Here is a 16,005-nt window from a genome sequence, read left to right on the forward strand (position 1 = left end):
TAGGCTAAAACCTCAGAAAGATCATCTGCTTAGGTTTGTATCAAGAAATATAAACAATGATGATTAGCATCCTTATGTCACAATAAAGTAAAATAAAATATAAAATTTATTCATTGTCCTTCAACCCTGGCCTTATGATGGTTAAAACTGAAATTGTAATTAAAACTGAATTAGTACCTTCTTGGTTTATAGGATTTTAGCCTAATTGCTCTTATTTGAAATGAATTTCTGCTCAGAAATAGGACTACTTTTGTACCTTTGGTTACTAGAGGTCACTGTTGCTTCCAGTCTTCCAGTCTTGCAGGCTAATCTTTGAGAGGCTTGTGGCTCAGACTTTATAATGTCCAAGCCTTGGGGGAAGGAGGGTGTGTGTGTGTGTGTGTGTGTGTATATATATATATATATTTTTTTTTTTTAAACATACGTGTGTGTGTGTGTAGCTAATGATGCATTTTAGTCATACATTTGTGTAACTGAAATCATTTTTATACTCCTTTCTTCCAGTTAGGTTCCTAATATTCTAAATTTCAAAGAATACATTTTAGACTTCTCAGGCAAAAAACAAGCCTCCACCCACAGTTCTTTTTGTTTTTTGCCTCTGCTTTACATAACTCATTGCCTCTACTATGGGAGATCATTCACTCTTTTATCCAAATACTAAGGATTCCTGGCATTAAGAGTTACTTGGAATTAAACTGTAGGATGGACAGTGACCACGAAAATCTTTTGGTCTCTTCTTGCTACTTAATGTAAGTATCTGGAGACCTTGATGATTTAGTACTGTTCTCTGCTTAGAATTTTCTTTTCCCCTACTCCCGTCTGGTGAATTCCTATCTGTTATCCTGACATAGCTCAAAATGTCACTCTCCATAAAATAGAGTTACTTCTTTCCACTTATTACCTAACCATTACTTCTCCCTGGACTCATATCTTGATTTCATTCTCTAATATAATCTTGAGCAAGTTAATAATGTCTCTAGGCCTCGGTTATTTCATCAGCAAAACTTGAATGATAATAGTATATCCTTTTTAGGATTATAGTGAAGATTAAAGGACATAATAATTATAAAACACTTAGGATAACAATATTTAGCAAGTGCTTGATAATTAATATTAATACACTTCTATACCATTTACTGTATTGTATCTCTTTCCTTCATCTATTCAATGCACCAATCACTATTTTAGGTGCTGGAGACTGAAGAAATAAAAAAGGCACTGACCTTGCCTCCACGGGGCCTTAGGTAAAGTGAGAAGATAGCTAAGTCAATAATTATGAAAACTATACAATAATTGATATTAAAAAGGTAAATATAGGGTATTGTGGGAGCACCTGATGCTGAGGCTGAAACTCCTTTGGCCACCTCATGTGAAGAGTTGACTCACTGGAAAAGACCCTAATGCTGGGAGGGATTGGGGGCAGGAGGAGAAGGGGACGACAGAGGATGAGATGGCTGGATGGCATCACTGACTCGATGGACGTGAGTCTGAGTGAACTCCGGGAGTTGGTGATGGAGAGGGAGGCCTGGCGTGCTGCGATTCATGGGGTGGCAAAGAGTCAGACACGACTGAGCAGACACAACTGAGCTGACTGAACTGGGAGCACCTAACTGAAACTGGAGTCGAAGATTCCTTGCAGAAGGTGACATCAGCATTCATCTTCCTTTATGATCTTAACATCCACCTACTGGTACCAGTTCCCAAATTGTTAATCTGTATTCTAGACTTGAGCAGTTAAGAATTACCTACTTACTAGATTGTTCTGCTTCTATGTCCCTCAGAATTCATAAATGTAAAATGTCCCCAAGCTGAAATCATTATCTTTTAAGACCTAACTATTTCTTACAACTTCCTTTTCCTTTCCATTTATGCCGCTGCTGCTCCGTCGCTTCAGTCGTGTCCGACTCTGTGCGACCCCATAGACGGCAGCCAACCAGGCTTCCCCTCCCTGGCATTCTCCAGGCAAGAACACTGGAGTGGGTTGCCGTTTCCTTCTCCAATGCATGAAAGTGAAAAGTGAAAGTGAAGTCGCTCAGTCGTGTCCAACTCGAGCGACCCCATGGACTGCAGCCTACCAGGCTCCTCCATCCATGGGATTTTCTAGGCAAAAATACTGGAGTGGGGTGCCATTGCCTGCTCCCCATTTATGTTGCCTAGCTCTTATTTCAGGTCCCCATCATGCTACGCTTAGACCACTGCCCTGAAATCTACTCTTCATACAGCCAGCTAGGATGAACTAAGCATTTTTTTCAGCTTAATAGAGATCTTTGGTGGTCTCTATTTCCTACAGATAAAATCTCCATAATCTAGCTTCTCCTTACCTCTACCATCTGGGCCTTACCATCTGAACTCTGCTTTTCCTTGTCCTACATTCTCACCTCATAAAGAGCCTTTTTTCTATCCCACCCCCATGCTATGCCCACTTACATACCCCACTTTACCTTCTTTCTGTTACTTTACACACACTGGAAAAAGATCCGTGTATCTTATCACCTTGCATTTACCTGGCTTCTGCTGCTAAGTCGCTTCAGTCGTGTCCAACTCTGTGCTACCCCATAGATGGAAGCCCACCAGGCTCCCTGTCCCTGGGATTCTCCAGGCAAGAACACTGGAGTGGGTTGCCATTTCCTTCTCCAATGCATGAAAGTGAAAAGTGAAAGTGAAGTCGCTCAGTCGTGTCCGACTCTCAGCGACCCCATGGACTGCAGCCTACCAGGCTCCTGCATCCATGGGATTTTCCAGGCAAGAGTACTGGAGTGGGGTGCCATTGCCTTCTCCATTTACCTGGCTACCTCTTACTTATTCTTTAAGGCTGTTCTGCATTTTTTCTAGGAAGCCTTTCTTGGGCTCTGTGTCTCTAATCATCCTTACAGAATTGTGTGTCTTTTCTCTGTACTTGTATGATACTCTCTTCATTTCATTTTGTTGCTGTACTTACTTTATGTTTTCAGTGCTAGTGTGATTTTCTTGCAAGATTTTAATTCCCTGATGCTCGTGGCTCCCTTATATATTCTCTTGTAAACACAGGCTAGGATAATAATAGTCCTTGAGTAAATATTTGATGGGTAAATGGATAATGAATATATGTTAATGTAGGCAAGCAGAGGTGACTAGTGTATTACAGAGAGAAGGACCATCCAGGAGCAAAGTGCAGAGGAGTAAAAAGTACTTAGTTTGGAAGTTTAAAATAAACAGAAGTATGAGGTGTGAAGTTGGGAGTGTCAAAAATGAGCTTCAACTGGTGAAGAGAGCCCATAGTGAAAGATTTTCTTATGCCTTGCTAAGGAATTTAGTTTTTATCCTGAGGACACTGGAGAGCCATTAAAGGATTTTAAATTAAGTAACGACAGGTAGATTTACACTAATCCATTAATTCTAAGATGGCTGTGTTTCTTGCATTTTAACATCTCTGGAATTGCAGTGTATCTTACTGTTGATTGCGTCTTACAGTTCTTATAAGCAGCACTTCTTTCTGGTGCTGTTCATGATAATGGTATATATTACAGTTGATGGCATGTTCAATTCAAAGACACATAGCATGTTTTAGAAAGATTTCTGACCCAGTGTACAGGATGTTTTAAGAACAAGGTCATAACAGTGCCAGAAGGGAGAATAGAGATAAACTAATCATAATCCAGAAGAGAAATTTGAGGCAGTAGTAGTGAAGAATGCATTCGTTTAGTCGCTTAGATATTAAGTGTTCTCTAGGATTCAAGCAGAATGCTAAGCATGGTGATACAGACAAGAATCATACCACAAGTAAGAGTTCCAGCTAGAGTTACAGGTTGTTATAAATGGTTTAAGTAAAAATGGATCATAGACCTCAGTGTGAGGACTAAAGCCATTAAGACTTCCATTAAAAAAATACATAGTAGGAGCAAATCTTAGTGTCCTTGGTTTGGCAAAGATGTCTTTTTGTTTGGCAAAGATATCTTAAATAGGACACAGTGAGTGCAAATAATAGAAAACTCAGTTATTTGAACTTCATTAGAGTTTTTAATGTTTTTAGACTGTGGCTCAGACCTTGAACTCCTTATTGCCAAATTCAGACTTAAATTGAAGAAAGTAGGGAAAACCACTAGACCATTCAGGTATGACCTAAATCAAATCCTTTATGATTATACAGTGGAAGTGAGAAATAGATTTAAGGGCCTAGATCTGATAGATAGAGTGCCTGATGAACTATGGAATGAGGTTCGTGGCATTGTACAGGGGACAGGGATCAAGACCATCCCCATGGAAAAGAAATGCAAAACAGCAAAATGGCTGTCTGGGGAGGCCTTACAAATAGTTGTGAAAAGAAGAGAAGTGAAAAGCAAAGGAGAAAAGGAAAGATATAAACATCTGAATGCAGAGTTCCAAAGAATAGCAAGAAGAGATAAGAAAGCCTTCTTCAGCGATCAATGCAAAGAAATAGAGGAAAACAACAGAATGGGAAAGACTAGGGATCTCTTCAAGAAAATCAGAGATCCCAAAGGAACATTTCATGCAAAGATGGGCTCGATAAGAAATAGTATGGACCTAACAGAAGCAGAAGATATTAAGAAGAGATGGCAAGAATACACAGAAGAACTGTACAAAAAAGATCTTCACGACCCAGATAATCACGATGGTGTGATCACTGACCTAGAGCCAGACATCCTGGAATATGAAGTCAAGTGGGCCTTAGAAAACAACGCTATGAACAAAGCTAGTGGAGGTGATAGAATTCCAGTTGAGCTATTCCAAATCCTGGAAGATGATGCTGCGAAAGTGCTGCACTCAATATGCCAGCAAATTTGGAAAACTCAGCAGTGGCCACAGGACTGGAAAAGGTCACTTTTCATTCCAATCCCAAAGAAAGGCAATGCCAAAGAACGCTCAAACTACCGCACAATTGCACTCATCTCACATGCTAGTAAAGTAATGCTCAAAATTCTCCAAGCCAGGCTTCAGCAATACGTGAACCGTGAACTTCCAGATGTTCAAGCTGGTTTTAGAAAAGGCAGAGGAACCAGAGATCAAATTGCCAACATCTGCTGGATCATGGAAAAAGCAAGAGAGTTCCAGAAAAACATCTATTTCTGCTTTATTGACTATGCCAAAGCCTTTGACTGTGTGGATCACAATAAACTGTGGGAAATTCTGAAAGAGATGGGAATACCAGACCACCTGATCTGCCTCTTGAGAAATCTGTATGCAGGTCAGGAAGCAACAGTTAGAACTGGACATGGAACAACAGACTGGTTCCAAATAGGAAAAGGAGTACATCAAGGCTGTATATTGTCACCCTGTTTGTTTAACTTATATGCAGAGTACATCATGAGAAACGCTGGACTGGAAGAAACACAAGCTGGAATCAAGATTGCTGGGAGAAATATGAATAACCTCAGATATGCAGATGACACCACCCTTATGGCAGAAAGTGAAGAGGAACTACAAAGCCTCTGGATGAAAGTGAAAGTGGAAAGTGAAAAAGCGGGCTTAAAGCTCAACATTCAGGAAACGAAGATCATGGCATCCAGTCCCATCACTTCATGGGAAATAGATGGGGAAACAGTGTCAGACTTTATTTTTCTGGGCTCCAAAAATCACTGCAGATGGTGAGTGCAGCCATGAAATTAAAAGACGCTTACTCCTTGGAAGGAAAGTTATGACTAACCTAGATAGCATATTCAAAAGCAGAGACATTAGTTAGCCAACAAAGGTTCGTTTAGTCAGGGCTATGGTTTTTCCTGTGGTCATGTATGGATGTGAGAGTTGGACTGTGAGGAAGGCTGAGCGCCGAAGAACTGATGCTTTTGAACTGTGGTGTTGGAGAAGACTCTTGAGAGTCCCTTGGACTGCAAGGAGATCCAACCGGTCCATTCTGAAGGAGATCAGCCCTGGGATTTCTTTGGAAGGACTGATGCTGAAGCTGAAACTCCAATACTTTGGCCACCTCATGCGAAGAGTTGACTCACTGGAAAAGACTCTGATGCTGGGAGGGATTGGGGGCAAGAGGAGAAGGGGACGACAGAGGATGAGATGGCTGGATGGCATCATTGACTCGATGGATGTGAGTCTGAGTGAACTCCGGGAGTTGGTGATGGAGAGGGAGGCCTGGCGTGCTGCGATTCATGGGGTCGCAAGGAGTTGGACATGACTGAGCGACTGATCTGAGAGTTTTTAAGTCTCTTCTTCCAAAGACTGTCTTGAAAATAAAGGTATCTACCTTTGAGAAATGAAAGCATGTGTCCACTCAAAGACTTGTACAGTTTTGTTCATTGTAGCTTTATTTGTAATATAGAAAACTGGAAACAATCCAAATGCCAACAAGTAAATGAATAAGTGAATTAAAACCTTGTGATATCCTTATGATGGGATAGTATTGAACTATAGAAAAGACTAATCTGCTGATATACTTACCAACTCAGATGAACCTCAAAATAATAATGCTGAATTTTAAAAGGCAGGCAAAAGAGATATACACTGTATTATTCCATTTATATAAAATTCTAGAAAATGCAAACTATAGTGATAGGAAGTAGATCAGTGGTTGCCTGTGGACAAGAGTGAGGGAGAGAGCAATGAATCACAGAGGGACAGAAGGACACTTTAGAGAATGATGGCCACATTCATTATCCTGATTGTTATGATTGTTTCACAGGGACATAGGTATGAAAAACATAGTATTAATAAATTGTACCCTTTATGTGGGCTTCCCTCGTAGCTCAGTTAGTAAAGAATCTGCCTGCAATGCAGGAGATCTGGGTTTGATTCCTGGGTTGGAAAGATGCCCTGTAGAAGGAAATGGCAATCCACTCCAGTATTCTTGCCTAGAAGATCCCATGGACAGAGGAGCCTGACAGGCTACAGTCCATGGGGTTGCAAGAGTTGGACATGACTTAGAGACTAAACCACCACCACACTTTATGTATAACTTATTGTATGCCAATTTTCTCTGAACAGAACTGGAGGGAAATTTTTTTTTTTTTTTTTTTTTTTTTTTTTAAGAATGATAGATGCAACAGAGCTCTTAGTCACCCATTCATTGCCATTGAATGTTGGCAGTAAGGATGTGGAGGAATCAAAACTGATGTCTTATTTTCTGGTTTGTATAGTGAATGGCTGTTAATGTCTTTCACCATGAATAAGATGTATCACAGAGTCCTGGTTTTTAATTGTTTTTTGTTTGGTGCACATAAGTTCATGAGGAGGTATTCAATAGCAGTTAGATGTAAAAAATTGTAAAAAGGGTATGATGGTGTCAAGATAACTGAACGCCAAAATATAAAATCTGAGCAAGAAAAGAATATCCAGCAAATGAGAGTGAGAAGTCAGAGCTAAGAAGAAATTCAGGCAAGGGCAGTGTCCTAGAAGCTAAGGACGTGTCATTGCCTAAATACTGTTCTTTCCTGAAAGATTAACAGTAGTATTAGATGCTGAAGAAAAGTTAAGCAAGATAATGACTGAAAAATATTCATTGAATTTAGTGAAAAAGAAGTCACTGGTGATCTTCTCAAGAAAAGTTTCTGTAAACTGGTTAGATGATAACTAGGTTGTAGAGGCTGAGGTGAAGATTGTAAAGTGTAGACTACTGGCTGTTTTCCAAATATTAAACTTGGAATGGAGGTGGGTGGGTGCATGTGTCAGGGTTGGGATAATTAGGGGAAATGCAGAATCAAGAGTTGTTTTGAGTATACAGTCATCCATTAGTATTCTTAGGAGATTCGTTCCAGGACACCTGAGGGGAATGCTCAAAATGCAAAGATACTTAAGTCCCTAATAAAATGGCATAGTACAGTTGGCCCACGGACTTGAGTGCCTGTGGATTTTCATATCTGTGGGAGAGGGAGGATGTCCCAGAACCAGTCTCCCATGGATGCCAAAGGACAGCTGGATGTATTTATGAATTATACATACTGAGTTATATATGTATACTTTGGACAATGCCAATAAAGTTGTGGGTGTTTAGCAAGTAGAATACATACAGTTATTAAATTCTAAATGAGTTACAGAGGACTTACTACTCTTCATGCAAATTGTGACCATAATCAGACTAAAACTAAAGAGAGTATCCCATTTATACTAACTGGGAGAATGTGTGTGTGTTTCTTTTGGAGATAATTGCTAGCTTGGTGTGTATGAAATACTAAGTCTTCTTTCTCCTTGAGGTAAAAGAACATGAAGTAGCTTTTCTCTGTTTACATATTTGTATGAGAAGTTGTAAAATAATTTAAAACAAAATTCAGGGGGCTTCCCTGGCGGTCCAGTGGTTAAGACTTATGACACAGGGGATATGGGTTCAATCTCTGGTTGAGGTGATAAAATCTCACATGCCTTGGGGTCAAAAAAAAACCCAAAAAACATAAAACAGAAGCAATATTTAACAAATTCAATAGACTTAAAGACAAAATTTAAAAATAAGTGTTGATTAGTGGCCTATCTCACTGCTGCACTCCAGTTTTTCAGAAAGAGAACATAAATGTATAATTCCTTCCTGAAAGGCTTAATATCATGTGTATATTGGCAGGATTCTGATAAAGATATTAAAAATATAATAAAATGATTTGTACTTCTGTCTGTGGTGTAGCTCCAAAACTTCTCCAGTGTTTTAAATTTTGTTCTTGTTTACTCATGCTTATACAATCAACCAGATTCAATGAGAGTTCCGGTTAGGCCAAAGATTTTTCATTTTCAACGTAGAGTACTTGATAATTTTCAGTCATATAGTATGTTTTTTGAGACCTACCATTCATATCAGCATCTTCATTTTTCTATTTTTCATTTATTTTACATAATTAAGATAATAACTAGATAATTACAAAGATATTTCAATTTTTAAAATTGTTATTACTCTGTATACTGTATAACTGACTTAGTACTTGGATACCTTTATAGTGAATAATAAAAAGGAAGCCATTGTATTAACATATATACCTCAAAGTGGCCAATACATCATAATAAATCTTGTCTTTTTGAAGTAAGTATCTAGGATGCGACAAGAGAGCCTTCTGATACTGATGAAAACTGTAAGGTATAACACTGCCATCTAATCATGTGGAGATGAATGGTAATTTCACGAGATACCTTGAAGTATTTGAAGAATTAAACAGTAAACTGGAGGACTTCAGAACATTGATGATATGTTGATTTTTTTTTAACATTTTTTTTATTGTAAAATACATAGCATAAAATTCACTACTTGTGTACAGTTCAGTGGCATTAATTACATTCACATTGGTTGTGTAACCACCACCACCATCCATCTCTGCTGCTGCTAAGTCACTTCAGTTGTGTCCGACTCTGTGCGACCCCATAGATCTCTAGAACTCTCTTATCTTCCCAAACTGAAGCTGTGCATCCATCTACTCCTTTCCTTGTCTCCCACCCCCATTTTTTTTTAAGAAACTACCATTTTATTTTCTGTTTATGTGAATTTAACTCCTCCAGGTATCTACTATAATTGAAATATGACAGTTGCCCTTCTCTTCTTATCTGGCCTATTTCACTGAATAATGTCTTCAAGGTTCATCCATGTTATAACATGTTTTACAATTTCATTTCTTTATTAGGCTAACTAATATCCCATTGTGTGTGTGTATATATATATATATATATATACACACACCATTCATTTGTCAATGGACATTTGGGTCAGTTCAGTTCAGTCACTCAGTCCTGTCTGACTCTCTGCGAACCCATGGCCTCCCTGTCCATCACCAACTCCCATAGTTTACTCAAACTCATGTCCATTGAGTCGGTGATGCCATCCAACCCTCTCATTCTCTGTCATCCCCTTCTCCTCCTGCCGGGGTCCAACCCCGGCTGATCCAGGGTATTCGAAGCGGGGACGGCGTCGGTGACCTATTTATTTATAAATATTTATCAAAGATATAGAGTAATAGAATGAGGATAGCTCAGTAGGAAAATTCAGTGGAGAAAAGAGGCTGAGTAGCTTGGTTTACGCGGGAGACCAATAAAACTTCGAGACAAGAAGTTTGCACCACTTACTTAGGCCGCAGGCATCCTTCCATTCTCCCGAAGGAGAGGAGACACTGAGGCCTCCCCGGTCGGATCTTAGAAGCCTAGGCATAATTAGCAAGCATGGCGGGTTCCGCGCTCCAGATGGAGACTCAGCCAGAATTTGAGAGAGAGCGCGACATGGGGAGACCAAGTTTCAGTGAACAAGTCCCGCACTTTATTTTCCAAAGTACTTAAGTTGTGCATAGAGGATAGTGGGGGAAGGGGTGGAGTCATGCAAGGACAGCAGTTCCTGGTCCTAATCGAAGCCAGGCTTTCAAACTTATCATATGCAAAAGTTCAGGTGAATTACATCATCTTCTGGCCAGGAGGCCTGTTAACATTTTAAGAAACTTATCTTTCGCTAAAGGTGATTATTCCAAAGTCAGGCACCAGCCTCCAAAAAAGCATTGGACAAAGCTGCATTCCTATAGGGCAAAGGTGAGGTGGGCTCAATCAAGAAAAGAATTAACTCAAGGGTCCAAGATTACAAACATTGAGGCTACTACTTACATTTCTATACACCCATTATATCAATCAATACACTGCCAAGGACACAGTAGGTACGGAGTATGGAGACTTAGCAGCAAACATTGGCTCAATAAGTGAAAAACCTTCACCAATACAATTTGTAATCAATCTTTTAACTACTCAAAAGAATCTGTGTTTAGACAGTTTAGAACATCTCCTGCCTCTCACAGTTGGGAGGCTCTGAACAATCACATGTGGCCGGAAAAACCTATTCAGGCAGGCTAGAGGATTTCCAAAGGAGTTTGTAGGTTAAACACTGTCACACCCAGGAATTATTAACTGGAGCTGTAAGCTAAGTCTTTTTTCAGAGAGAGGTAGTGGGGGACTGCCCCCGTAAAGTCAGAGGTGTAGGTGAAAGCACAAAGCAGAAAGTAGGCAGACTCTGGTTTGGGGGTAGATGCTCAAGAATTTCCAGGGGGACTCCTGAGGCTCGATCCCACCTTTGTGTGTGCCGAGCCTCCTTCCTCATGACCTTTGCCATGGGCGGAGCTCCTGCTCCCGGCAGTGATAGAATTCCAGTTGAGCTATTCCAGATCCTGAAAGATGATGCTGTGGAAAGTGCTGCACGCAATATGCAATATGCACTCAATATGCAATATGCCAGCTCCCGGCATCCTCCTGCCTTCAATCTTTCCCAGCATCAGGGTCTTTTCAAATGAGTCAGTTCTGCGCCTCAGGTGGCCAGAGTGTTGGAGTTTCAGCTTCAGCATCAGTCCTTCCAATGAACACCCAGGACTGATTTCCTTTAGGATGGATTGGTTGGATCATGCAGTCCAAGGGACTCTCAAGAGTCTTCTCCAGCACCACAGTTCAAAAGCATTAATTCTTCGGCACTCAGCTTTCTTTATAGTCCAACTCTCACATCCATACATGACTACTGGAAAAACCATAGCCTTGACTAGATGGACCTTAGTGGACAAAGTAATGTCTCTCCTTTTTAATATGCTGTCTAGGTTGGTCATAGCTCTTCTTCAAAGGAGCAAGCACCTTTTAATTTCATGGCTGAAGTCACCATCTGCAGTGATTTTGGAGCCCAAAAAAATAAAGTCTGCCACTGTTTCCACTGTTTCCCCATCTATTTCCCATGAAGTGACAGGACCAGATGCCATAATCTTAGTTTTCAAGTGTTGAGTTTTAAGCCAACTTTTTCACTCTCCTCTTGCACTTTCATTAAGAGTCTCTTTACTTCTTCACTTTCTACCATAAGGGTGGTGTCATCTGCATATCTGAGGTTATTCATATTTCTCCCAGCAATCTTGATTCCAGCTTGTGCTTCTTCCAGCCCAGCATTTCTCATGATGTACTCTGCATATAAGTTAAATAAGCAGGGTGACAATATACAGCCTTGACATACTCCTTTCCCGAATTGGAACCAGTCTGTTGTTCCATGTCCAGTTCTAACTGTTGCTTCCTGACCTGCATACAGATTTCTCAAGAGGCAGATCAGGTGATCTGGTATTCCCATCTCTTTCAGAATTTTCCACAGTTTGTTGTGGTCCACACAGTCAAAGGCTTTGCATAGTCAATAAAGCAGAAGATGTTTTTCTGGAATTCTCTTGCTTCTTCCATGATCCAGCAGATGTTGGCAATTTGACCTCTGGTTCCTCTGCCTTTTCTAAATACAGCTTGAACATCAGGAAGTTCACGGTTGACATACTATTGACGCCTGGCTTGGAGAATTTTGAGCATTACCTTTTGGCTATGTGGATAATGCCCCTGTGAATATGGATATACAGATATCTGCCTGACTTCCTGCTTTCAATTTTTGGGATTGTATATACCTGGAATTGGAATTGCCAGATCATTTGGTCCTTTCATGTTTAATTTTTTGAGAAACAGCCAGTAATGTTTTGTATACCAGGGGTGTGTGTGTGTGTGTGTGCATGGGTGTGCATGGTGTGCTGTCTGACATTTCTACATGTAATATAGAGGAATATGTAATATAGGAGGAATACCTTGGGGTTTCAGTTTCTAAGTGTATGTAGAGAGCACTGTGGGCAATTTGCATCATATATTCTTACTGAAAAATAGTCAAAGATCTTGAATAGATAGTTCTCCAAAGATATACAGAGGGCCAGCAAACCCAGTAAAAGATTCTCAGTATTAGGGAAATGCAAATCAAAACCATGATGAGATAGCACTGAATTCCCAGAGATGGCTACAGTTGGAAAAAAAAAAAAAAAAAAAACCCTGAAAATAACAAGTGTTGGCAAGGATGTGAAATTGGAACCCTCATACATTGTTGGTAACATGAAGTGGTGCAGCTGCTGGGTTTGGGGGTTCCTCAATAAGTTAAACGTAATGCTGTGACCCGGCAATCCAACTCCTAGCTATCTACCTGAAATAATTAAAAACATGTTCAAATGAAAACTTGTTTACAGATGTTTAAGGCAGCACTATTTACAGTAGCAAAGAGAGAAAACAACCCAGATGTCCATCAGCAAATGAATGGATAAACAAAATATGGCATAGTTGTAAAATTGAATATTATTCAGCCATAAAAAGAATAAAGAATAAAATACTCTTACATTGCTGCCATGTGGATGAACCTTGAAAACATTGTTCTGAGTGCGAGAAACCACACACAAAAAGTACATATTGTATGATTCCATGTATATGAAATACTCAGAATAGCCAAAACTATGGAGGAAATGAAGATTAATGGTTGGCAAGGGCTGGGAGGATGGGTAGGAGGGAATGGGGGGGTGAATGAGTACAGGGTTTCTGTTTGGGGTGATAAAAAGTTCTGGACCTGAGTAGTGGTGATGGTTGCACAACAATGTGAATATACCAAATGCCACTAAATTGCACATGTTGAAATTGTTCAAATGGTACTTTTTATGAGTGTTTTACTACAGTAAAAAAAAAAAAAAAAAAGGTAACAAGAAGTCACTATTTGAGCAGACCATCACTAGATCTGATGATCAGTGATATTAGCATAGTTTGGGGGTTACTTTACCTTATATGTGAAAATTTTCCTGGAAAGTTTGAAAAATAAATTGTAGTAGGTCTTTTCCTTCCTCTTTTCTGATTCATTCTGTCTGAGGTAGAGAATAGGAATCTCAAAATTAAGGAAGCACTTTATATGATTGACACAAGTGGCTCCCAACAGTGTATTATTGTCAGAAATTCGGTGCTTTACTATCGTACATGTAACATTCTAGGGTGCCAAATATTGTAGGCTCTGTACATAAAAGTTTTTGCTCTCTGTGCTTCTGTGAAGGAAAAGAAATGAGATTGGCCAAATAGAAAAGATTTTCTTGTGTTCATGTGAGAAAACTGAGTCCAAAAATTCAAAATTATTCTCTACTTCCAAATTTTTAAATAAATTTGACCCTTAATAGATGTGTCTCGTATCTTGTGACTTTGTCTTCCTTACCATGCCAGCATATTCATCACACATGTATTCCAGTCCTCCTCCTGTTTGAATGAAGATAACAGAGGTTATTTCATATATTTATGCTTTATTTATAGGGAACAATATTCTAAAATTCAAGATTTATGATATCTAGGATTTCTAATGAATTAAATTTTGACAGAACCTGAGCTCTTTCTGAAAATTGCTGATATGTGGGGACTTGTGGTTTACTTAAGGCACAGCTTTGAATCGTGTCCTTTAAAACTACTATGTGTGGAAAACAAGCCATTTAGTTAGAGAATGACTCTAGCTGCAATTTAGCAAATTAGCGTGTCTTTTTTTATAGGTCTATTTTAATGAGATTAAATCTTCAGACAATAATATTATGTGCTACATAATGGATTTCTCTGAGACCTTCAGATCTTATTCATTTCCTTTTGAACTTTAGACAATACTGGAGATGTATCTAATTAAAGTTGGGTGTACAAGCTAGCAAAGTTCATTATTCTGTGGCGGAAATAACTATTTCATTGTGTTTTTATATAATTTTTCCAAATAATTTATAACTTTATATATCACATAGAGTTGTCTCAGTTTACAGGTATTTATCTTTTTGTACTCATTCCTTTCTTATTTGTATACTTGATGCTTACTGAAAAAGAATAATTTTGTATGTTGCCTATGGCAGGGTGGGCAGTCTGCTTATTAGATCTAAACACTAATGGACTGACTTTTAAAGCTCTAATCTTTGAGGAATATTTTGAAATTTGATTTTAAAACTTTTTTCTTAACCGTATCTAGGCCAGCCAGGCCTTCGAGAAGCTATTTCTATGTCCTGTATAACCAACGGGAGTGGTACAAACAGAAAACCAAGTCACACCAGCTCTGTCTCAATCGCAAGAAAAGAAACTCTTTCATCTGCTGCTAAAAGGTATGCATTTGTAAAAAGCTAACATTGCAAAACTATCTGAATGTGATAACTCAGTCTCCTTTTGAAAAGAATATGAAATAAGAGCTGTATGAAATTCAAGTGAGCATGTCTTTTGAATTCTTTGTCTGAATGTAATGATATCCTGCTTGTACTCGCTGAGTTTACATTCATCATACCTATGGAGTTGTGTGGGAAGTTTTTGGTTTTTACTAAAGAAAGCAAGCAGTTTCATTTCCTGGTTTGGTTTTGTTTCTTTTTAATAAGCATCTGTTGTTGAGATAAGCATGACTATATTTAATGTAATTATATAAGTGAATTTTGCATAGCAAGTGATACATTTGATACAGCATTTTTAAAGGAGAAATACTCTTTGGTATGTATGTACATTGGTGGGAGATTAGATGCTATAACTTTTATTCTCAATCATAACTATAAAATTGAGGTTTAATTTAAAAGTGTGTGTGTGTGTGTTAGGGAGTGGTGGACAGGAAGGCAGTGGAAATATTGCAATATAAAAATTTCAGTGGATATTACAGGTTTACATTCTCTATGTTCTTTTCATGAATTAATTAATTTAGTCTATTCTAATAAAATTGCTTACAGGATCTTAAAACTGTTTTCTTCAAAGAATGATTGAAGAAAAACTTTAAGTAATAGAATAATATTTAAAATATGCTGATGGAAAATGGTTGCCTCAATAAGCTAATGCTGAGTTTTTTGTCAGTGTGTTTTCACAGATGTTAACCAGACATTTGACTACAGGAATGGTGAAGAAATGACAGAATCTTTAGGCCTTTTAAAAATCCTGTTCTGTAATTGAGTCATAAAGTCGTTGTTACAGCATCTAGACTTTATCCTCCAAAGCGTGCCAAAATTAATTACCTGTGTTCCAGTTTCAGGAGAAAAGGACAAATGACGAAAAAATAAGCATGTGGTGGAAATTTTTAATACAATTTTTAATAATAAACTTCCTTGTTGTATCCAGTGATAGTTTGTATTCAGCCCGTTTTCTTACATAGCTATAGTTATGTGCAGTGGTATTATGTACAGTAGTGACTTAGTTTAAACCAGATGAGTTTGTTAATTTATGATGCAGGGGCTTTGTGTTTTGTTTTGAAATAGCCCAGAAGGAAAATCTACTGCGTCCATATAAGACTACTGGCCCAATGCTGTGAATTCAGAATAATTTGAAGACCAGTAA

General features: G+C 38.7%; 1 protein-coding gene across 5 annotated transcripts in view; it reads left to right on the forward strand.

Annotated features, from left to right (window-relative positions):
* The window catches only part of EML4 (EMAP like 4), a 155,124-nt gene that overhangs the window by 70,364 nt on the left and 68,755 nt on the right, over positions 1–16,005 (forward strand). For all 5 annotated transcript variants that reach the window (XM_044925853.2, XM_025260922.3, XM_025260923.3 and 2 more), the window contains exon 3: positions 14,675–14,804. In XM_044925853.2, coding sequence (XP_044781788.2) covers positions 14,675–14,804 — 130 coding nt within the window. The remainder of the gene's footprint in view (positions 1–14,674; positions 14,805–16,005) is intronic.

Source organism: Bubalus bubalis, chromosome 12, assembly GCF_019923935.1.
Source record: "Bubalus bubalis isolate 160015118507 breed Murrah chromosome 12, NDDB_SH_1, whole genome shotgun sequence".
Lineage (NCBI taxonomy): Eukaryota > Metazoa > Chordata > Mammalia > Artiodactyla > Bovidae > Bubalus > Bubalus bubalis.